Genomic DNA, 25,689 nt, shown 5'->3' with positions numbered 1-25,689 from the left:
TGCACTACGAGGCTTTGAACTCAGATCACACGAAATACAACTGCGTTGAGTACCGTAGCCACGACCATGAAGCTATCAGACACTCGCTATAGTACTTATACACATTATGGATTAGTTGTATGGAAATTAGCATAGTTAAGAGTTTGCGTTAAACAGGGAAAACTATACCGATTTTAAAATACATATGGGTGAGTAAAATAATGAAAATAATGAATCCTTTTAAAGTGATTTATGATTTTTTTTTTTTAATGTATAGGATATGGCAATGGTAAAGGAAAATATTTTAAGAAAATAGTACAGTAGTGAGCTGGAGGATGTTTGCCTTATATCGTTCATGAAAAGAAGTTGTTGGCACACTGTTTGCAAAATTCCAAAAAATAATACATTTAATGGATTAAACCCTGATTTACTTTTGTAAACAATATTCTGTTCATGCTTTGACAGCGCAGCTATTAGGCCTATATCAGGCTGTCGTAACGCATTTTATTATTGAGTTCATTCTTTATTGTGAGAATTTTGGGCATTTCGGTTTTAAAAGCTAAATAACACAACTGTAAGTATGAGAATTATGTTTACTTCTGTAAAAAAGTAGGTTATAAGAGTATATTAATTCGCAATTGTCAACAATTGTGATCTCTGCACACTCCAGCATTCTCCAACCAACTCTCATTATAGCTCTCATTATAGTTCTCAAGTTCTCATTAAGGAGCGCGTTTGTCTCTTCATTTTCTGAGAGTGCAAAACTGAAATAGCAGAGGGCAGTAGATGTATAGTCTGAGTTAGATTAGGAAGAAAAAAATATCATTTGGGGCAATGCTGTTTTTGAAGTTATGTGCTTGGATGTCTAATTTTTACTAACAACTCTTCAGAATTATAAAAGCCCCTTTAGTACCCCCTAACAAAACTTTTGGATCTGTACTAGCTGCATGTGGCACATTAGTGCATATTCATGTTTACTTGAATCAGTCCTATTCGTGAACAAATCTTTCAGACCTGTTTTGAGAACTAAATCAACCGATGCGTTGAAATGATCTAAAAGTGAAAATGTCCAAATGCAAACTATCTATAAAATAGCAAAACACAGTTTTCTTTTTTTCTTTATTTTGGGGTAAATGGGAGCTGGACATACAGGTATACATGCAGGCTGCGCTATACAGTGTAAACAGCTAGCGCTCTTCTTGAGCTCAAAGCACTTAACAAACAGTAAACATATGATCTAAACAATAAAACCACTATGAACATTAACTACCACACAAATTCAGAAAAATCTTTCTGAAAGTTTGGAGTGAGAACATGGAGCGGCATATGTCCGTCCCAAAATCCGAAATTAGCCTTAAAGATGATAGAAAAAGTGTAATCCGTTGTAAAGAGAGGGCATCCTTGTCAACCCTAGTCTTGCATTCGACAACGCCAAGACGGGAACACAGGACCACGTCGACAACCACCACACAACCACGAAATCCACCCGTCACAGAAGCAGCTGCACCGTCCAGTCAGGTAGGCAGGCAGGGTGTCAGGTGTGCAGATGAAACACCGCAGCAGGGAGTGGAGCGACAGTCTTTTGAGATCCATGAATGTCATTTTTTATGAGTTTATGTGTGAAATGAAAGACAAGCGTAGCCTACATTTACAACAACGAGACAAAATACAAACTCAGAGGTGGAAGCCAAACGCGCGCAGCATAATCACCGGAAGATATAATCACACTGTTGAGCTGTGTTTTGTCATCCAAGCTAACTGACTAACATCCAAGTTTTAAAGTTTTAGAAGCTGTTCCTAAGTCGAACTGCAGATTGTTCAAAAGTGTCAAACACGACATGATCTTGTTAAGCTGCTGTGTGAGAGATTCTCAACATTGCAGTGGGTAAACTTAGCCTACTTAATTACTAAGTTACCCGTCTTGGATCCCACAATATAATTTGTCTGATAGTAACCTTATTGGACCACTTGCCAAGGTGCTGTTGACATGTCACCTGTGTTTGCTCTGACTTAATTCAACATTCCTGGAGATGCATTTGCTCATGTCTGCTCCTGTGTTGGCCAATAGTGCTTTGTCTGAGCATCATATATGTCACATTAAGATATTTAGGCAGAGTCAGAACTCTGATTCAGAATGCTGATGTTCCATCTGGTAAGTTCTCATTAAAAAGCCCTGTTAAAACAACAACAACAGAAACCATCACAGAAATTCTAATGGTTTCCACTACAAATACCATTACAAACATTACAAACTATCATCTATAAACCATTAAAACCATTTAAAATGGTTACCTGTAGTGTGTTTTGGAACATGTTCCATTAGGATTTAGTGGTTTTAACAAGTCACCAATAGAAGACAACCAATTAGAGACCATCAGGCACCATTACATTTTCTATTAAACCAGTACAATTCCCATTATAACCAGTAAAACCATTACACTTTCTGTGATGGTCTCTATTGTTTTATTTTGGGGGGGTTCAGCAGGAAGATCAGAATGCTTCATACGTGAATATCCTGGATTCAATTCCAACAGCGTTTGTGGCATAAAGCTGATTACCACAAAAATAATTTATCTTTGTCATTACTATTCTGAAATAATGACATAGACGTTGCAGTAACCAAACTCTTTTTAACATTTCAAGAGCAACATGTACATTTGCACTAAGGTGATTTTACTGTTTCATACTTGGTCTACCATTCAAAACAATGTAATTGAGGCATGCTAGTGCTTAACTATGGTAAACTGATTTTTTAATTTCAGTATCATACTGTAAACATGTGTGTGATCAAACTGAAGATTAAATCAGTTCATAAATGTGACCCTGGACCACAAAACCAGTCATAACGGTCAATTTTTTGAAACTGAGATTTATACAGTACCTGAAAGCTGAATAAATAAGCTTACAATTGATGCATGGTTTGATATGATAGGACAATATTTGGCCAAGATACAACTATTTGAAAATCTGGAATCTGAGGGTACAAAAAAATCAAAATATTGACAAAATCACCTTTAAAGTTGTCCAAATGAAGTTCTTACATACTGCTAATAAATGCATACTGCTAATAAAAAATTAAGTTTTGATATATTTATGGTAGGAAATGTACAAAATATCTTTGCGGAACATGATCTATATTTAATATCGTAATGATTTTTGGCATAAAAGAAAAATCGATCATTTTGACCCATACAACGGATTTTTGGCTACTGCTACAAATATACCCGTGCTACTTAAGACTGGTTTTGTGGTCCAGGGTCACAAATAATGAAAACAAAAACACTGTTAATGCCAATATTTAATTCTATCAATTTTTTGCATTATGTACAAAATATATACACATTTTAGGTCAAAGATATAAATGCTAGCCTCCCAGTTCATAAAAAAAGTTCACTGATAACCCATTAAACCAGAGAAGCCTTTTACATATTTAACAGTTTTTTGTGAGTTCACCAGTTTAAAAGTCATGGTGAACTCCATAATATGAGATGCATCAACTAATTCTAATGTTTTTTCTCTCTGTTTTTTGGACACCCAAATTGGTCAATGACTAAAACAACATAATCGTGTGAGAAGTTCAAAAGTCTATGCTGGAGATACAGAGGACACCTCCGTCTTGCTGGTGGACACAGTTGAGGACTCATCACCAAGAGGATTCTTTCCGCAGAAAAGAGTGGTCAGCATGCAGCTCCGGAACTGTAAAGAACAATATTTCACTTAGTACATTTTTGAGTATGTGATACTTTTTAAATAATTGGTTGAGGAAATGGAATGTTTGAAATGTGTAGGACTTTTCATTATGATGATTTACCTGTTTGTTTAGCAGCACATAAATGATAGGATTAAATATGGATGAGGTCTTTGAGAAGAAAGCAGGAATAGCCATGAATTGGGCGCTGAAGGCAGCTCCCCTATTCAAGAAGATCCAGGCAGCAACACTGGCATAGGGTGTCCAAGCCACTAGGAAACCCAAAACCATCAGGATGACCATTCTTGTCACTTCCCTCTCAGCCTTCTGGGTAGATGCTGAGTCCTGCTGCTGTGCTGCAGCCTATAAGAGAGTAATGATGATGTAATTTTAACATAGTATTCCAGTAGTTTGGAAATTACAGGAATGGTTAAATTGACATACCGCCTTGACTGTGCAAACGAGCCGTCCATAGGTGAAGAATATTACGGTTACTGGAAATATAAAATGGCAGACAAACATGTAGATGACATATGATTCATTGCTGTATTTAGGATTGAGGGTGTAGTAGTCTGGTCCACATGAACACTGCATTCCTTCAGGAATATATCTGTTAAAGAAATGCACCTGATGTTAGGAAATTTAAAACAAGTGAAATAAAAACATCTGCATTAAAAAAATGTGTACCTGGACCACCCAACCAAAGGTGGAGCTGCACATGACAAGGCCATTATCCATGTAAATCCTATTCCTGCCAAAGCGTGGTTGGTTGAGAATTTGAAACTACCCATTGGCTTGCAGACCACAATGTATCTCTCAATGGCCAGCACCACAAGTGACCAAAGGGCAATTTGCCCTGTGAAGCAAATAAAATAGCACCCAAATTACAATCACTATTAGTATTAAAGCAGTCAGAAAACATACAGTATAATAATTTTCCTCACCTCCAAGTGTGGCCATGAAGCCCTCAATCGCACAGCCAGTTGGTCCCAGAGCAAAGTAGCCATTAATTGCCGTGTAGAAAGTGACCGTGAATCCAAAACAAACCATGATGGTACCAGCCACAGCCAGGTTGACCAAAATGAAGTTGAGAGGTTGCCGAAGCTTTTTATGTTGAGCTGTAACCACCAATGTAAGGCCATTGATGGGTAAACCAAAACAGATGAGGAAAAACATGTAGATGGCAAGCACTTTAAACTGCCACGGTTCAGCTAGATAATACTGTGGATACTCAAAAGGACTCCTCACTAGCCCTGTCCTGTTAGACATAGGAATGTAGAAGTTGTTTCCCTCAGTGCCGTTCATCTTTGCCCACTAGTGATCCAGACCAGAGAGAAGATGCAATCTGCTGCGATGGACCTACTATTTATTTGCAATGGTGTTGTTATATATCTGTCTGAGGTTCCTTATAAGGGATAAATCCAGGAGCGTAAGGTGGGGAGGGTGTTGCATTGTCGGATTTGAATGATAAGAGCAGACATAATCAGTTTTGAGTTAATCACATGTAAAGCTTTGGATCTTAACACTCTATTGAAATTTGAGATTCTTATATTAAGAAACTACAATAAGATATATGGGTAGTTGCCAAAATATAGTTTTTCTTGATTTATTAATTTTTTTCCTGAACGCACATAAGTTCAAAGTATAGCTTATCATAAACATTGCAATTTTGTAGTCTCCTTACACTTTATATACTTTATATAATATCTGTATATCAAACAATAAAAAAACTGCAAGTATCACATTCAAGCAGCAGCGTAAAATTAAATGTCTTTACTGGCTAACTTTACTGTTAGACCCACTAAAAATAACATTAGTTATTTAATAACATTTTGCAAAATATATACAGAAAAGCTGACAAAGCAGTTAAAAATAATGATTAAATATAATCAGGCATGATGTCATTGACTTTAAAGGTCATTCTGTGTATTATTATGTTTCTCACTGAACACTTGGGTGGGTTTAAGCAGTTCTGGTCATGACCTTTGCATGTGATAATGTCAAGAAAAGAGGCTTATGTTTAGATTTAGTGGTGAGCTATATCTTGTTTTGAAGCATTGGTGGAGAGACATGAGATATAAACCATGTGTTGAGCATTGCGCAAACTAATCTACACATGCTCTATTTATTTAAAGAGTATAGAGGCCAAATGTGATGTATACCTAGTCTGCATTAACAAAAAAGGATCAGGTCAGGTCTTCTTTAAAATAAAATGTTCCAAGGAAGGTAGAGGAGCAGCATATGGCCCATATTTATGGAGATTACAGAGATTGATCCATGTGAACTTAGGCTTGTTGAAGACAGTGGACTGAAAAGCTTTAAAAGAAATTAGAAAACACAGCTGGCAAATAGTTCTACAGAGAAAATACTGAGTACACCTCTGTGTTGCTCAGTGACATTAAGGACTCATCAACAAGAAGCCAAAAACCATCAGGATGAAGAGTTTTAGCCTTTTTGAGTTTGAGCCTTTCTGTTCCACTGATTCAAAGTGTCTAATTACCTGGACCAGCTATGACTGCTATTGCTGTCACAATTGAGAAAATTAGAAAAAAATTTAAACAAAACAGTCTTTAATAAAAATAAACCAATGGGAATACACCACGAAGGAACAAAATGACATTTAACACTGAACACTAGACATAAGAAACCCTGGGCTTAAGAACTAAGGACTAAACAAGGTAATTAGGGAAACACAGGTGAACAGAATGAAACAAATTAAACAGGAACAGGAAGAAAAACAAATTTGGGCATAATGAAACACAAGGGAAAACTAGGTCAGGGAGCACATGGGAGCCAAAACAAACACACAGAACAGTCCAATGGCGTTTGAAGTTAATTTTTTGGTCACAATCTCAAGTACAAACAGAGACCAATATGAAACCTGGCCTGTAGACAAAAATGAAAAGGACTCACAATATGGAATCCCAAACAACTAAACAGATTCACTTATCCTGAAATCTTCTTTCCACCAAGTGTAGCAAAAGAGCTTCCAATGGCACAACATGTGTGACCCAGAGCTATATAACCAGCAAGGAAGCAGTAGAATGTAACCATGAATCCAAAAGAAAGCCAGGTGCCCCAAAATGAGATTTAGAGGTGTGACCATCAGCATAAGCACACTGACTGGTAGCCCAAAGCAATTCAGGAAAACAAATAAAAAGCAAGTGTCTTTTATTGCCATGGACCCACCAGGCAATACTGTGTATAAGGATTTCTCACTAGCCCTGTCCTGCTGGACTTTGGAATGTAAAAGTTGTTTCCCTCATTCCATCCATCCTGCTGTGGAGGAGCCAAATTTGCCTAAAATGCCCAGATGCCTGCTATAGCTTCCCAAAAGGTCCCAAAGTCAACGAGGTGACTTTGAGAAGATACGGTGGATACCAGACTTCATAACTAACTGGAACAAAGTTTCTAGTGTTGATCTGTAACCAGCAATGTGAGCCCACTGAAAGGTAAACCAAAAATGACCAGTAGAAATAGAGACCCGAAGCACTGATTTTCCATGGTTCTGGTAAATAAGACTGGATGTACTCAAAAGGACTCTTGACAAGCCCTGTCCTGGACATGGGAATGTAAAAGCTTTCATGCTCTGTGCAATTTGTCTTCAATCAGAAGAGTTCAAACTTGAATCAGAAGAGTAAAGCATGACAAGTTAAAGTCTTTACTGTGCTGTAAATTGTGTTTTTTTTTTACTCTTTTACTCGTTACTGTAAAGACGTTATAAATGAAATAAAATGTATATAAACCTTTATTTTGACTGTAACTCAGCAGCTGGGTTGTTTCATCAGAGACAGGCTTAACCCAGCATACAGTATTAAAAATGACCTAGCAACTTAGTTACAAAAAAAACTACCCAGCACCTGGGTAAAAAATATTAAAAATAACCCAATAAAATGACCCAACTAGTTGAACCCAGCATTTGGGTTAATAAAAATAACCCGGCACCTGGGTAAGAAATATTAAAAACAACCCAATAAAATGACCAAACAGGTTGAACCCAGCATTTGGGTTGAAAAAAAGAAAGAAAGAAAAACAAAATTTTTTAAAGTGCACATGACAAATTTCACAAATTCGCATTTTTGTAGTTTACACGGTTCATTTTCAAAACCTTGCACTTTGAAACTCAATATTTAAAAATTAGCATTTTCCGGCCCCCAAAACACCATTGTCATGTAAATAAACAGCCAAAATGCATTAAAAAAAATCTAATTTTGGTTGAAAATGGTGTCATGTAAACTCCTTGTGAGTTCTATTGTGTAGGTCCCTCTTATGCTGCCAAAACAGCTCTGAATAGTTAAGACGTAGACTTCACAAAACCTCTGAAGGTGTCCTGTGCCACTATTATTCTGCTGAAAGAGGCCACTGCCATCAGGGAATCATTTCCATAAAGGAAAGTATGTGGTCTGCAACAGTTTTTAGGTAGTATGTGTCAAAGTAACAACCACATGAATGCCAGGACATAAGCCAAAATGTTTTCAACACATTAAATTCAAAACCTGATTGTTCACTTGCTGCCTAATGTATCTCACTCATCGGCAGTCACTATTGGAACAATATAATCAATGTTATTCACTTCACTTGTGAGTGGTTTTAATGTTGTGGCTGATCAGCCTATGTGTTAATCAAACCAAACCTAATCATGTAATCAGTTTGTGATATACAAGATATATTCTTTAAAACATAAGGCTACAGCTGTCTCCTCAGGTTATAACAGTATGCTGGTGCTAATTCCCTTACCTCCAGGCTTCTGGCCAAAGTGCAACCTGTGACAAGAATAATAGCTTAGATCTAATTATCTACTTTACGTTATTGAGAGTGAATTGTTTTAACACACTTACCTTCCTTCCCTAAATCATTGCCAAAATCACTCATAAGGTGTGCTTAGAAAATCAATCACAGATAAATAGAAATGGTGCACCGAGGTGCAGATGAAGGTTTTTCACCAGTGTTTGGCTAACACAGTGTGTAAGATTATTTTGAGGGAACGTGATTTGAAAGATGCTCTTAACAACTCAAGATTTACCATAGTTATGAGATCAGGTCATATGAGACGAGTGTCACCAAAGACGTTCACTTTCTGGCCTACTGTGGACTCCTAATGAATTTATTATTATAATATTATGTGCAGATTATGTGTTATTTGTATTGACCAAACATGAATGGATCCCTCAGCTTACCTAAGAATAAATAACAGTTCTAACATAGAATCTTAGAACTCTTAGAGTTATTCTGTGTTGGACTCATACAGCTACTCCTAGATGCTTTAAAATATCAGAGATCTGCACCAGTGAAATCAGACTTTGTGGTGACTGAGCTAATATACTTAACCAATGACTTCTGGCAAGTACAACTCCCTTGCAGAGGTAATAGATCTGATTATCCAATTCAAGTGAATTTTATGACCCACCCCCTTTGCTCTCTCTTTTTAGCCAATCACCTGTTGTTTAGCTAATTAAATGGTATGCAGTGTTTTCTGGGTAAATAGCAGCTGGCAAGATGCATTTCTCCAGTTGGTGCTCAAAGCAAAGAGTTCATTGTTTTACCCTACAGAGCCTCCCTATCCAAATTAATTCCTCTTCTTTAATGCTTCTTTATTGCATCTTCTTTAAAAAAAAAAAAAACACTAATCGGATTGCTTCTTTATTTGCTGATGTTAAACTTTAATTTAGTAAACTATATTAATACTTTGTTTGGCTTAAGATGATAAAAATGAAACAAAATCTTAAAGTCCCCCTGTAGTCAAAATTTGTATCCCTTAAAACTGATCTTTGATCATCAAAATGATTCGCGCCCACGAGCACATGCGAGTGAAGTGCAGACAGCAATGCGGGAGAGGTGCATCTGACTCCGGGCTACTTTTACACTGTTGCCGCGGGTTACTTTTCAAGTTAGCGAGAAAATACTCAGCAATGGTGTTGATTAATGGACATGGTTTGTCTAAAAGCATATTAAAAACACCACATAGACAAATAAACAACATAAAAATCTTGATTTTCAGTACAGGGGTACTTTAATATTACATTGTCTGTTGACTTGAGTCTCCAATTTCAAAGGGAAGATATTAACAGTGTAACGCATTACAGTTTTCCCATTTATTGACTGACAGGTCTCTTGTCCCCATGTTGAGAAAAATTGGGAGTAAGATGTTACTTCTAGAAAAATTGTGACCATAAATGAATTCATCTAAAAAAAAAATGAGAATAAAAACAGTGAAATGCAATTCAGAATATGACGCAAACCTGCAATACTTAAATGATAAATAACACAAATATACTTTATGTATTAAATGCCGTTATTATTAAACAGTGTCTTTGCTGCTGACCTTCGATGATCCATTTCAACCATACTAATAAGCAAAAATTACTCTAGATAAACATTTGTACTTTTTGTTATTGCTGAAGTGTGTTGAACTTTCTTTTTCTGCATTCTACTGCACGGGCGTGAATTTACTTTTCCTTCAGCCTGAGGTTTATTCATTTAATTTTTTGTTGTTACGTTTGCCAAAATAGAACTTTTTATATTAAAAACAAACAAGCAAGCCCTGCCCAGATTTAAAAAGTACCACAAAAGTAACATAACGCATTACTTTCCATAAAAAGTAAATGTAATTAGTTACTTTTTTAGGGAGTAACGCAATATTGTAATGCATTATTTTTAAAAGTAAATTTCCCCAAGACTGGATATTAATACTGAACCAAAAATGTAACATAAATTCCAATTTAATGCAGATGTTTGGTTCAGTAATTAATAATCATTTGCAAATTGTAGTCAGTAGCAGCCTAGTCCATGCTGGCAGGACCTCCATATACCTGTGGCCCCTTCACTGGTCCATGTCATGGGATGTGTTTTAACTGTAATCCAATTCAACATGTTGCAGCCCGTTGCAAAGGCCTAATGCCATTACAAATTACATTTGCTCCTCAAATAGCATCTTCAAATGAAGGTGCTGATTCACCTGCAATCAAAGACATGTCATTTCTATTTATGCTGGTGTTGTGTGACTGAATTGTATTTCCAGTACCTTCACTAAAATTAAATGTTTAATATTATTTTAATAGATTATACACCCTTTTTCATATATATCGAATTTAGTAATTTAAGTAAAGCTTATGACAACATCTTGAGTATTAGTAGTAGAAATATTGCAGAGTTGTAGTTGTAAAATCACCTGGAAGGTCCTTTCTATCCACCATTCATTGTCCAAACCACTTGTCCTCTGTAGGGTCACAACGATGCTGGATTTTATCCAAGCATCTTAGGCCACAGGCGTGGGAAACACCTTGGACAGATGGCCAGTCCATTACAAGGACCTGGAAAGTCCCTTTATTTTTGATTAATGTCTTATAATATTATATCTGATTGCACTTTAAATACCGATTAATCAATGGCACTGTACTAGAAAAGTTCATTTAATTGATTTGATGCTGGTAAATGTTGTATTGTCCAATTAACACATCAGCAGTTTACTTAAGTGCCATCTGTTTTGGTGTGGATTGCCAAAACATTCATCACTTGGCAAAATTGACTTTCTAATTGAATGAATTAAACATTGTCATGCTGATAAATATTGACCCAAGGATTTTCAAATAATTCACAACTTAAACTCTTATAGTGTATTATTTGTTTTGAAAGCCTTTATAATAATCAGGTTTTGTACCTGCAAGATTTATATAAAATCAAACACAGCTAACCTTATGCTTGTGGCTTAAAATGCATTTGTAATTGCTATGATAAAACAGAAATAAAAAAAAATCTTTAAAAACAATATCATCAAAATATTACACACTTTTAACATGTTAAATATTCACTAAATGTGCTTGAATGAGACACTCCACCCACCAAAAGTGCCACCTTTGTTAAATTACTGTCAAATTTCAACTAGAGTTTATGTTTTTTACTGGGAAATATTTGTATATATATGACCGTGGACCACAAAAGCAGTCATAAGGATCAATTTGCTGAAATTGAGATATATACATAATCTGAAACCTGAATAAATAAGCTTTCCACTGATGTATTGCTGGTTATGATAGGACAATATTTGTCTGAGATACAACTAGACCAGTCTCAACTTTTGAGAAAAATCACCTTTAAGGTTGTCCAAATGAAGTTCTTATCAATGCATATTACTAATAAAGCATTTGTTTAAATATATTCACGGCAGGAAATTTACAAAATATCTACATGGAACATGATCTTGATGATTTTTGTCATAAAAGAAAAGTCTATAATTTTGACCCATACAATGTATTGTTGGCTATTGCTACAAATATCACATCATAAAACTCCATTCTAGTTTAATACTTAATTTTCGAAAAAATGTAATAACTTGCATTTGTATGCATTTTTCTACAAATTGAGAATTCCACAATCTTGTCTGTATTTGCATATATCAAAATTATATCGATTATATGACTTTTAAAACAACTTTTAAAGGTCACAGCTAAAGACAATGATTTTCACGCTTAAGCAGGACATAAGTGTGGACAAACAGGAAAGAGCCTGTCCCATCTGTCAGATTAACATCTCTGAAGTGTGTCAACACCTTCAAGGAGGATTTTCAGCCACAAGTAGCTTGTGATTATCCCATTACAGGCACAAAAAGGCCCTGACAAGCTGTTAACACTATTGCTGTTTGCATCCTCTCCTAATGCCTCAATCCTGCCTGATTGGATTCACACCTTCTACGCAATAGCAAAGCCTTTCTCATGTTGAAGGACCAGAGCCAAACCAAAGCATGCACATGGCAACTGAAGTAATGTTCTCTAGAATGCACACCATCCACAACTCTTCCCGTGAAGATTTTTTAAATATTTTATATGTAATTATATAAGTAATATTATTGTTAATTTTTTATTATATTTTTTTTAAATATATATAATTTGGGTTTGAAAGAATGTGCAACCAATGTTTCTAAATTAAAAACAGCTCCTAACCCAGAAAGGCTGACCTAGATGTTGTCCCGGATGTTGTTAAATTTTATGGTACCGCATTCATTTTCCCAGCAAGTTTAGTGCACACTGACAGCTTGAAACCTAATTATGTTTCATATTCATATATACATACAACACCAAATAAAGCAGCACACATAGTGTTGAATATATATATATATTTTTTTTTAATTATACCAAACTTAGCAAGCACCACCATTCAGAGGTTTGGCATTGAAAAGTTTTTATGCAATTAGTTAAGCTGAATTTATTTGATTAAAAATACACTGTAAAAAACAATTTGTTGAGTCAACTTAAAACAATTTGTTACCTGGCTGCCTTTAAAATTTTTAAGTTCAGTCAACTCAAAAAAGTTCAGTCAACTTGAAATGTTAAGTTGTACTAAGTGACAACTTATATATTTGAGTTGATTCAACTTAAAAAAAAAACTTTTTGTTTGTTTTTTTACAGTGTATAGTAAAACTGTAATATTGTTAAACTGTTTTATATTTTAACATATTTTAAAATGTAATTTATCCCTGAATTTTCAGCAGCCATTACTCTATCATCACATGATCCTTTAAAAATCATTTTAATATATGACACCTGGACCACAAAACCAGTCATAAGGTTCAGTTTTTTAAAATTGAGATTTATGCATCATCTGAAAGTTGAATAAATAAGCTTTCCATTGATGTATGGTTTGTTGTTAGGATAGGACAATATTTGGCCGAGATACAACTATTTGAAAAATCTGGAATCTGAGGGAATCTGAGAAAATCACCTTTAAAGTTGTCTAAATGAAGTTCTTAGCAATGCATATCACTAATCAAAAATTACATTTTGATATATTTACAGTAGAAAATTTACAAAATATCTTTATAGAACATGATTTTTACTAATATCCTAATGATTTTTGGCATAAAAGAAAAATCGCTCATTTTTACCTATACAGTGTATTGCTGGCTATTGCTACAAATATACCCGTGCTACTCACAACTGTTTTTGTGCTCCAAGGTCAAGTTTTTCCCTTTTTTTTAAACACTCAGTAAAAGTACTAATTTCTTTCAAATAATAATAAAACATGACATTTGACCCCAAACTACTAGATGAGAGTGTATATGTTTCACATTATATTTGGGACACATCTGGTGCTCTAAAAGCTTTTTCGCCTTGTTACAAATGAGATTGGGATTGCTCTGAGCAAAACTGTTAGAAAAGGATAGTTAGATGTAGGTGAGAAGAAAATCGGCGTGGGAGGTTAAAGGTGTGAAGAGAATGTAAAAAGTCACACGTCACTTAATAGGGATTAGCCTCTAAACAGTGTGTTTGGCATCTTAGCGCTCAAGGGCTTATCACAGATCCGACTGTGCAAAAAAGCCACCATCATGAACAGGAAGTTGTGCCGGCCACAAAGCTCAAACCAGGTCAGCGTTCAGTCTATATGCAATTACCCTAATGGCCCAGTTGAATGTGCAAACCTTATATCACGTGCCTATTCAGTGATGTAACTGTAAACTGACACATATACACATTTCATATTGAAGGGATAGTTCAGTCAAAAATAAAAATTCTTTCTTTCTTTTATTATTTATTCACCATCATGTTGTTCCAAACCTGTATGAACTTTTTTGGTTCCACAGAAGAAGGCAAATCATACAAGTCTGAAACGACATAAAGGTCAATGATGCAAATTTTTCATTTTTGGCTAAACTATCCTTTTAACAAAAAAGAACATTTGTTAACATTTATTTTGTAATAGAGCTACAGTACATAATACAGTTCACATACAGTACATATTTTAAAAACGTTTCCTCATGTAATATTCAGATATTTAAATCACACATGCATCAACATATGAATGTCATTACATTTAAAAAAGTATCATAACCTGACATTTATTTTAAAGAAAGACTGCAAAAAAAGAGTTTGAAATCATAAAGTATACTGTTCAAAATGTAAACAGATGTCACTTGATGTTTTGTTATCCAGTGCAATGACATTCAGACATTTCTTAGGTTTGACTCATGTTTCCAACTACTTTTTGAGTCACAATGTCTATCTATATTTTGCACAGAACTATGAACTCCTAAATATGAACTTTTTTATTTTTTAAAAAGTCATGTGTGTCAGATGAGGAAAGCTGGAAGCAATTTGCGGTGGATTGAGGAAAAGTCCTTTAATCTCAGATTGGTATGGGGCCATATAATCACCTTGTTTAGTCACCTTCACTTAGAAGCTGGACAAGCTTTCCCTGATCTCATTATGGGGCTGTGGTCACATTTACCCTACTAAGGCCTGCATATCAGACCAAAAGGACATTCAAGCCCCCTGAACTATTTCCTTGCTCTTTCAATTACAGTCTTTCTATCAAACTACACTTGGGTCCCTTAGCTGAGCAAAAATTCCAAACCTTTGATTTCTGTACATACACTACTATTCAAAAGTTTGGGGTCAGTAAGATTTTGACATTTGACAGTTTGACATTAAAACTGACATTCGACTAACTACAAGTAACTTTGCAACTACATGTCAACTAACTCATAGGTCAACTACTTGTGAAAAAAGTTACTTATAGTCATCAGAATGTCTGTTGGGGAACCATGAAATAAAAATGTTAGCAGTCCACTAATAATCTAATGAATGGCAGTTAACATGTAAATACAAAATTAAAAATAAGCAGAATGTCTACATAAAGTCTTACCTAAATAGATTTTATGCTAATGAAAGATTCCATCTATAAAACAAAAACAGCAGTAGTGCTGCTTAATATTTTTGTGCAAATCGTGATAGATTTTTCCAGGATTGTCTAATAAACAGAAAGCTAAAAAGAACAGCATTTATTTGAAATATGTTATAACAATTAATAAATTAAAATAAAATAAAGAAAAACGTTACTTACTGACCCCAAACCTTTGGTAGCGTAGACCTACTGCAAACATTGTACTGACAGTTCTGATAATATTTTTGCCTAATCCCTTTGCAAATAATAATTCCTCAACTCGACCAGAGAATTAACAACAAATAATGGGTTTATGCCAAATAAGCCACATTTTAGCAGACACAACCTATCTGAATATTAGTGCTTATGGTGGTTATGGCCCTGGGTCTATTAACTGTCCAGTAGATGGAGCTATACAACAATCTCTGCAACTTGCATGGAGACAAAAATACACTTCTTATATCCAGCAGGTGGTGCATTCATTCACCTTTGGACAAGCTAAGACAACTGTCTAGTCCTTCAAAAGGAAGAAGGGAAAAAAAACAGTTCCATGCAGTCAGTGCTGTGGGCATGTGAAGGTTTATGACCACCCATTTGCAGTCTGATTTTGATGAGTTTTTTTTTTCTTTTTAAGCCTATATCATTATGTTTAAATGTTTATGTAGGTTCATTGAGAAGTTCATTTAGTGTCATTGCTGTAATGTCATTAGTTACCCAGCAGATGGCAATCTTGTACGTTAGTCTAGGAAAGTGTATCGAAATCTTGTCAGTAATTTGTCTAACCCCAACAAAACATAACAGAAGAAATTATTACATAAAACTAAAAACAATAAAATTGTTTAATAAATTTAATCTTGTAAAAAAAACGTGAACACAGAAATAACAATAGTTCTACTATACATCTGCACATTTGTATACTAACAACTCTCAGTTGTAATTTTCACATTTTATACACATATACTCCACTCTCACAGGGAAAACTGAAAAGCGTAACAAAACCCTTTTTGTGGTAACACTTTACATTTATAAAAGGCAAACAAGTTTTTTTCCTGTCAGTTCTTTTGACATACACATACATATGAAATTATTCTCCGTATGACCTTTTTCATGTAACTGTATGATCAATTTAAAAAACTGTTGCTTTGATACACATTTCAATATTTAACCATCATATGATCACAAAGCTGCAACCATGTCTTGAAGATGAGGGACCAATTTTTATTTTATTTTTTTAGGGAAAAAAATAGAAGAGTGTAGGAAATCCTTTAATTCTAGTTGGGAAGTAATAATTTTGTATTATTAAAAAATAACATTTTAAAAATGCACACATTCACTCTTATTTATATGGCTAATATGTTGAAAATGCAAAATGTTTCTTGTCTCAATCATGTAAATGACACCATATTTCCATTTAAACTGGCGAAATTTGAGTAGTTTGTTTCACTGGATGCTACGCACGTCCTGATTTTGCTGAGTTAGATGTGTTCCTGGGTCAACATATTTTGTTGACCCTGGAACAACATTTTAATCCAAAAATTTAATCTTCACCACATCCCTACACCTAAACCTAACCTTACCCATGAGTAATCCCTAAAATCAGAGAAAATGATAGATGATTGACACTGATGTACAAGCACTAAACACTGATTGTAAGCCTAAACTTCACAAAAACTGTTTTTTCAAATCTGACTGGTTAATCACCATGTTGTTCCAGGGTCAACAAAGATGCTGATCCAGGAATATGTCGTACTTGGTAAAATCAGGTTTTGCTGATGTTACCATCGTTGTCAAATATTAAATGTTTTGCTACTTCAATCTCACCTCACTCTCTTTTAATATTAAAACTGACACTTGATGCTGAAATTCAGACTCTGCTTCTTTGAACATGAACAGTAAACATCTCCTACTTAAATCTGATTGGCCATCTTAGTCCTTTTGACACTTTTGTACATTTTAAAGTTGAAAAATACCTTTTTGTCATTCGAGCAACAAACAGATTGCTGTGTAATGGAGTATAACAGAGCAATGCAAGAATTTCAAATTGTAGGGAGGGGACAATGTGGCCATTTCTAATTATTGAGGTGGACTTTTCCCCCCTCACTGTCTATGGTGGTTACAGTCCTGGTTTATTACAATGACAATGGGTTAACAACGCTTGTCACAGATCAGTAGGCTAAATACAAGGCTAAAATGATGGACAAATCAGACAATGTCTCTGTGAGGTAATAAGTTGGGTGTATGAACAGTTCGTAAAGTCAATAGGTCTGTGAAGGTCTCAAAAGTAACAGTGTTTAGCTTCTGTTTTGGACTTTTAGGATCTGGCAGGTCTTCAGCAGGAGTACACAAGACTCTCACTCTCTAATATGAAAAATGTTTTTAAAAATGATGCACAGGGTTAATTATTTTAAAAATAAACTAGAAAAATCAGAAATTAAATTAACATTTTAAAACAAATAAATACATACAAAAATTCACATATATTTAATATAAGCTGTCAAAAAAAGAGTTTCTTATGGGCTTTACCTGTCGCATAGACCCTGGAGTGGTGCCGACCAAATAAATCATCCACAGTGGAACTAGTAGGGTGGAGGAAAGGGTGAAGAAGCCACCAATCGCGTAACCCCACCAGGGGTACTCATACACATTGTTGAACTTCAAAGGGGTGTATTTAACCAAGGAGAAGATAAACGTTCCCTAAATAGACAGGAAAGAGAATGATGAGCAATGGGGAGCCATCAGTTAGTTTGGTATGCTTTGTCACATTTAGTCTGTGCACAAAGTCTCAGAATAGGAGAAGGTCTTTCTTGTGTTTTGAAGTGTTGTCAGTTTAAAAACATACACAAGTGACAGGTGTCAGACACAGACTTACAGGTGGCAGACAAACCTCTTCCTACCTCTACACACTGCTTTGAGGATAGTGTGTCACAGTATTAAAATAAAGAGTTAAAGGGTCATGAAACCCCCATGTTTCAGCACTGGTTAGTTCTCATCACAGTTTTAAAAAATGCTGTGGAGCGGAGAGGGAAGTGGGGAGAGAGTCAACTTTGGGTTGACTACACCTCAGAGAAATCTCAGAAAAAGTAGTTCAGGGTTTCATGAACCTTTAAACATATGTTTTGGTTTAAAAAGGCTCAATTTCAAAGGATTTAAATGATACTCACTGTGCATATAGCTGGTGTTAGATATTTCCAGCAGCACTTCATGAAGGGCCAGGGCCGATATCCAATCATATCCTCAATGCTATCATAGAGACAGTCTGCACCTGAAACATAACTCAAAAGTTTATAAACCTCAGAAGTGCTTTGTAAATCACTTTATCACAATACTTTCTGTTCTCTTGTAATGTGCTAGGAATTTCATACACTTTGCAGATGCTCTAATTATTTCAACAGGTCACCAGAGCTGCAAATGCAAACATGTACCATTCACTGTATATATTATCTGCACATTGCTTTTTCTTTACAGAGTCAAATAAATGATTTACCATATACCCATCCAACACAGATGGACTGAAGGATGGCAAAAGTCAGAAGAGTCATTCCACTACAGGCGTAATAGTCAAAAAGCTGGAAGACATACAGGCCACCCTGAGAAAACAGAAAAACTAAAAATTACAAGTACTGCAGTTGTGGTTTTTGTCATTTTTGCATTCTCATTTGTTACTCTCACCTCTGTTACCATTAGCAGACCAGCAAGGAAGCTGGCAGCACATATGAAGAGGAGAAGAAATTTACGCCGATGCCCAATTTGGAAGAAGGAGGGATACATATCTGAGATAGCTGTTACCAGGGCTTCATGATAAACAAACTGATACAATAATTGGAAAAAGCTTTAGTGTATTCATACTATGATATAATGAATTAAACATAGAACAATACTTTGTATTGCTTCTTGTATTTACCTCACTATCCAGTCCCAGGAATATGATCATGATGAAGAAGAAGATTGCCCATAACTGAGGCAAGGGCATCAAAGCTACAGCACGGGGGTAAGCAATGAACGCCAAACCAGGACCTGCCACAAACAAAAGCCATTAAGTGAATCCTGTTTTATTTAAAAAGTTCACCCAAAAATAAAATTCTGTAATTAATTACTCATCCTCAAGTGGTTCCAAACCCATTAGACCTTTGTTTATCTTACTGCACAATTGAACACAAATTAAGGTATTTTTGATGAAATCCAAGAGCTTTTTGACCCTGCATAGAAAGCAGTGCAACTGACACATTCAGGGCATGCATCTTGGTACTCTTGTGAATACACGTTAAAGACTGACAGGGAAGAAACTGTTGAATAAAGTTGTTATTTTTGTTTTCTTTGTGCACAAAAAGTATTCTCATAGCTTCATAAAATTAAGGATGAACCACTGATGTCACATGGACTATTTTTACAGTATCTTTACTGCCTTTCTGGGCATTGAACATGTCAGTTGCGTTGCTGTCTATGCAGGGTCAGAAAGCTTTGGATTCATCAAAATTATCTTAATTTGTGTTCCAAAGATGAATGAAGGTCTTGCAGGTTTGGAACGACATGAGGGTGAGTAATTAATGACAGAATTTTCATTTTTGGGTGAACAATCCCTTTAAATATTCCCACAACCCAATATGTACATGTAATGTGAATGCCAGTGTTTAATAGTACAAAAAAGTCTATTTGTATATAATTTTTATAATGGTTATATAGGTTTTGCTTTATTTTGCACCCAGCGATCCGACATAAGATGATTATTATGTATGTATTATGTATGCTTATTTTATGCTATAACCTTCACTTGCTTTACAAGACCTCAAGCCTAATTTATGATTTTTACCTGACTCTGCAACCATTGAAATATCCATTCCCTGTTCATCTGCCATGAAGCCCAGAACGGAAAAAATAGCAAAACCAGCAACAAAGCTAGTTAAGCTATTGAGCAGACACAAGTAAACACAGTCTCTGAAAGACAAATGTTTTTTAATGTAAGTGCAACTGGCAATATACTGCTGATGTGGCGATTGTGATATTAGATGATCTAAAGGTACCTGTAGCAGTTATTGTCATATTTGTTGTAGCTTCCCAAAGCAGTGAGTACTCCTGTACAAACTCCATAGGAGTAAAATATCTGACTACCTGCATCCATCCACACCTAAAACATCAAATATTGTTTTCAAATTCAAAAAATCTAAATTCAACATCACAAATTGCCAATATTTTTAGTCAACAAATGGCAAAAGAGAGCAGCTCAGTACCTGTGGGTCTGTGAGCCGTGTTGGATCAGGGTAGAGGTAGAATATGATCCCATTCTTTGCTCCAGGAAGAGTAAGTCCACGGACCAGCAGCACGACCAACATTAAATAGGGAAAAGTAGCAGTGAAGTACACCACCTGAAAATAAGAGGAAGACCGTTCAGCAAGTTCCTGTGCCTAAAGTGCTACAGAGTGGAGATGGCAACACCAAAATATTCGGTTTGATTCCCATAGTGCACACATACTGACAAATGTATATCTTGAATGCACTGCAAGTTGCTTTGGATATTAAAAAATATCTGCCAAATCATTTAGTGTAGGATTAGTACATTCCACTTCCAGCCACAAAGCTAGTTAAGTTACATTCACTTTGTGTTACACAGCTTAACAAAATTCTGACCTTGCCTGTGGACTTCACTCCCTTCCATACACAGAAGTAGCAGATGATCCAGGCCAGCAGGAGGCAGAGTGCCAAGTCCCATCTAACATTACCAATCTGTTCTATACCCTCAGACAAGCCCAAAATTCTTCTCCTGTAGGCGAAAAATATGGAATCACATTCTGTGATTTTAATTAGCTGGATTTGTTTTGGTATCTTGTGTTGCCTTAATTGCATAATTCTAATAAGCATGTATCTGGTTTAATGAGGTGCTGTTTCCAACAACTTACTCCCAAAACTCAATAACAGGAGATGAGCTTTTCTCTGGTGAATATTCCGTAATGTTGCTTTTGCTGAACTCTCTGCAGTTCTCTAAATAAAGAAGGCAGTGGTTATTCAAACAACACATCCCAGTATTATGATAATTCACACTGTTATGCATGAGATACCTGTGTTCCAGTAGTTGTTGCAGCTCGCCCATGGCAGCTCTGAACTGAAGGATGAAAAAAGGTAAAGGAAAGCCCAAGCAAGAATTATGATGTAATAGACTCCAGTATAGAGGACAACGACTTGGCTGCCATAACCGAGACCTGTGAAAACATAAAAAGTATAAAGTGAAGTAAAAAGCAATACATTGGTATTGAAAAGTCACTGTATTGTCACCATTGTTCACCTTCGAACAGTGGACAGATCTTCCTCCAGCATGTTATTCCACCCTGGCTGGTGAACTGACCCAGCGAGGTCTCCAGAAAGAAAAGTGGAATCCCACAGGTGAAGAGAAACAGCACATACGGCACAAAAAATGCCCCTGTATGGCAGAATGATTTATTAAAACTCAGCAAACATAACAAAACACAATATGCAATATACAAAAAAAAAAAAACAATATACACATAAAAACCCCTGCAATATATACCAAAACACTGTGAAAGATTTTATTTATAGTCAGCGAAAATAAAATGGTCTAAAAAGAGGAAATTATTCAAAACAGGGTGTTTGCAAATTATTGTTTGAATTCAAGGTAGTTTATATGACAAAATGACAACATGCGTTTAAACAAAAATACCTTATTATACCTTATGAACCAATTCTAAAGCAAGTATATGTAAGTATATAAGTCTCAATAATGATCATTTTTAATAATTTAAAAATGTTGCAATTTAAGCATGACAACAACGTATATACATATACTACGGTTCAACATTTTTAGCTTACTAAGATTTTTTTAAACAAACCTGTAAAAACAGTTGTGTTGTAAAATATTACTGGCGTTAATAATACCTGTTTTAAAAATGTATATGTTTTAAAATGTAATATAATCCTGTGATGACAAAGCTGAATTTTTAGCAGTCATTACTCTAGTTTTCAGTCTCACATGATACTTCAAAAATAAATAAATAAATAAAAATTATAGAATTTTTTAGATAGACATTTTTGTAACAATTTAAGCATTTATCAGTTTTATGTGTCCATGCTGAATAAAAGTATTCTTTTTTTTTTATTATTATTTAAATAATCTTAAACCCAAACTTTAAGAACAGTAGTGCACATTAATAAGTTCTTATGCAACATATTTCAGGCCAGATTCAAATGTATCCAATAAACAATGAGCTATATATCATGTCACGTTAGTGTTTTTTTTTAAAAACAGAACACACTTGTTTATGTATTCATACCACTGAGGATCTTGTAAATCTTCACACAAATGTGAGCTCACAATGGACTGTTTTTCCCTAGAGAAACAGCACCAGATCAGTGTTTATTGTGGATGTGGATATTTTATGCCAAAAACACAATGTTTGGCACTGATCTTAAACCCTGAGACCAACATCCCAAAATATTAATATTCAAATTATAACAATCCACTATACAAAAGCCTCTCTTATAATATCTAAAAAGCAGGATATTTTATCTTCTGTATATCTGAGACTTTGCAACATTTTAAGACAAAATATTATTTTCTATTAAAAATATATGGTAACTCAGAAACACCATAATACAAGATTAAATATAAATTTGCACTCACCCCCGCCATTCTTGTAGCACAAATAAGGAAACCTCCACACATTTCCCAGGCCAATGATGTGCCCTGCCACCGCCAAGAGAAACTCCAACTTATTAGCCCACTGCTCTCTTTGCTGGGGTTTAGGTCTGGGCTGCACTAGGGCACCATTCATGAGGTTTAACTTCACCTCTGGCCTTGAGCTATGCTCCATAATGCTAATGATGGGTTGATAAACATATATTATATACACAAATATAGTTGTCATGTAACATATTTAAGGCATACTGAAGAAAGGGGCCCATATGTGTTTGGGGTAGATGTGGGCCCCCTGAGCCCATCTGTAGGAAATGATAATATCAATAAACTCTGCAAACAGCTGTGCATGATTGCATGTGTTTTTTCACACGCCTTTACCTCACAGCAAACTAATGATAGAGCAGTTGTTGTCTATTGGAATATATGTCCACTTTTGGATCTTTCATTATACATATATACAGTCGAAGTCAAAAGTTTACATAGGCCTTGCAGAATCTGCAAAATGTTAATTATTTTATCAAAATAAGAGGGATCATGGGACAAAATGCATGTTATTTTTCTATAGTACTGACCTGAATAAGATATTTCACATATAGTCAACAAGAGAAAATAATAGTTGAATCCACAGCTGTGTTTTTTGTTTATTTGTTTTAGTGATAGTTGTGTATGAGTCCCTTGTTTGTCCTGAACAGTTAAACCACCAGCTGTTCTTCAGAACAATCTACCTGTTTAACTAAACAAAAAAACACACACACACAGCTGTGGATCATTCAGGTAACAACACAGTATTAAGAATCAGGGGGATGTAAACTTTTGAACGAGGTCATTTTTATAAATTTAACTATTATTTTCTATTGTGGAATATATGTAAACGTCTTTTATGTGAAATATCTTATTCAGATCAGTACTATATAAAAAACGACATGCATTTTGTACGATCCATCTTATTTTGGTAAAATAAGCTGCAAGGTGTATGTAAACTTTTAACTTCAACAATATCTATAAATGTAATGTTTTGTCTAGATGTTTCCTGTTTAATATTCTCAGGAGCCTTAAAATTGCACATACTCCCTTGCATGATACAAAAAAAAAATTGCACTTCTACTGTAATTGCAGTTAATGAATTTAAGTCAGTTATTACATTTAAATTAGTATGTTTTATCAAGTTTTGGGTGTTTTTGAATATATCTCATTCAGAAATACCATGCTTCTACACCTGTCACGACAATCAGATCTTTAAAAGCCTGAAGGGTTACATGTCATTCTTATCTTAAAAAAAAAAAAAAAAAAAAAAAAAAAAAACATTTGTATGTATATTTTATATATATATATATATATATATATATAAAGCAAATCAGCTCGATGACAACTGATGAATATATGTTTAAAAAGGAATTGGATAAGTAAAGTGCTTACCTGTTGTGGGCATGGTTTTACTTCGAATGTACATCTGAAACCATGCTTGTTTTTATTTGTTTTTCAAAAACTACAGTACATCTGCTGTTTCACTACAAGAAGGTGTCATATAATAATGCAACAAAAGAGTAATCAAAATATACCTTTGATTTGAAGTATCCGTCTTGTATGTCTCTTTTATGTAGTGCCTGTATCTAGGTTAGCAGTTCAAAATAATGTCCTCAAAGAGAATGCCTGAGGAGTGGCCAAACCGGCTTCAAGAGCTCCTGAACAAGGACTGCTAGTCCTGAGCTGCTGGTCTATAACCGGGTTTATTATTCTCTGCTTTACAAAAGATGTGAACAAGACCATGCCATGATTAGAAGCTGTGTTTGGGTCTTGTGTGTCCCCCTGTTTTATAGCATGTTTTTTCAGAGATAAAACAGAAATGTCTTATCAGTAGAGCAACTGCATGCCAACCTATTGGTTTTTATTTCCTACTCTACCCTCACTGGCTATTTCTAGATCTTTCTCCATCTTTGAGATAGTCTGACAACTTTGCAATAAGTTCAGCACTGTTCTCTCTAAGCTGAATTACTAGTAACTGGACACCAAACCATCTGCACTGTCAAATGCATTCAGACAAGAAAGAATGCTGAAATACCTGAATCAAATGTGTTCTGTTTGTGCTTCATTAAGCATTGTGTAATTTGCTGCACAGTATGCCATTCTCCCATCATAATCCTCCAAAACTACTCATTTAAGTGAGGGTACTTGTAGAACTCAGTTAAATGAAACACATTAGGCCTACATACACTACCATTCAAAAGTTTGGGGTCAGTAAGACTTGTAATAGTCTTTAAAGAAGTCTCTTATGCTCATCAAGGCTGCATTTATTTGATTAAAAATATAGAAAAAAAAACAGTAATATTGCAAAATGTTTTTGCAATATAAAATAATGTTTTTTATTTTAACATACTTTAAAATAGAATTTATTCCTGTGATGAAAAGCTGAATTTTTATCAGCTGTTACGTGTCTTAAGTCTTAAGTGTCACATGATCCTTCAGAAATCATTCTAATATGTAGATTTATTATTAGAATGATCAATGTTGGATAATATCAACAGTTGTGCTGCCAAATATTTTTGGACCTGTGATTTTTTTTTTTCAGGATTCTTTCATGAATAACAAGTTTAAAAAGTACAGTGTTTATTCAAAATATAAATATTTTATAACAATGTAAATTATTTATTATTAACTTTTAATAAACTTTTAATTATTAACTTAATACATCCTTGGTGAATAAAAGTATTAATTTCTTAAAAAAAAAAAA

General features: G+C 34.9%; 2 protein-coding genes across 3 annotated transcripts; both read right to left on the bottom strand.

Annotated features, from left to right (window-relative positions):
• Positions 1-3,564: 3,564 nt before the first annotated feature.
• On the bottom strand, positions 3,565-9,304 carry LOC127167257 (green-sensitive opsin-3). The gene is made up of 5 exons (XM_051113181.1): positions 4,612-9,304; positions 4,355-4,523; positions 4,112-4,277; positions 3,791-4,030; positions 3,565-3,675 (listed from the first exon to the last, which is right to left on the bottom strand). The coding sequence occupies exons 1-5, from the start codon at positions 4,970-4,972 to the stop codon at positions 3,565-3,567; spliced, it is 1,047 nt and encodes a 348-aa protein (XP_050969138.1). The 5' UTR covers positions 4,973-9,304.
• Positions 9,305-14,638: 5,334 nt separating this feature from the next.
• On the bottom strand, positions 14,639-24,876 carry slc6a22.2 (solute carrier family 6 member 22, tandem duplicate 2). Of its 2 annotated transcripts, XM_051113281.1 has the most exons (15): positions 24,521-24,876; positions 22,947-23,140; positions 21,594-21,728; positions 21,370-21,510; positions 21,211-21,292; positions 20,942-21,074; positions 20,545-20,679; positions 20,338-20,441; positions 20,127-20,251; positions 19,221-19,333; positions 18,989-19,126; positions 18,804-18,906; positions 18,481-18,581; positions 17,843-18,013; positions 14,639-17,677 (listed from the first exon to the last, which is right to left on the bottom strand). In XM_051113281.1, the coding sequence occupies exons 2-15, from the start codon at positions 23,134-23,136 to the stop codon at positions 17,522-17,524; spliced, it is 1,827 nt and encodes a 608-aa protein (XP_050969238.1). In that variant the 5' UTR covers positions 23,137-23,140; positions 24,521-24,876; the 3' UTR covers positions 14,639-17,521. The 2 variants fall into 2 exon arrangements, with proteins under 2 accessions (XP_050969238.1, XP_050969237.1); XM_051113280.1 differs by lacking the exon at positions 24,521-24,876 and having other exon boundaries at positions 22,947-23,243.
• Between the last annotated feature and the right edge of the window lie 813 nt (positions 24,877-25,689).

This window comes from Labeo rohita, chromosome 6 (genome assembly GCF_022985175.1).
Source record: "Labeo rohita strain BAU-BD-2019 chromosome 6, IGBB_LRoh.1.0, whole genome shotgun sequence".
NCBI classification, from domain to species: Eukaryota; Metazoa; Chordata; class Actinopteri; order Cypriniformes; family Cyprinidae; genus Labeo; species Labeo rohita.
Note: the sequence above shows the minus strand (reverse complement) of the source record. Positions and strands in the feature narration are given on the sequence as shown.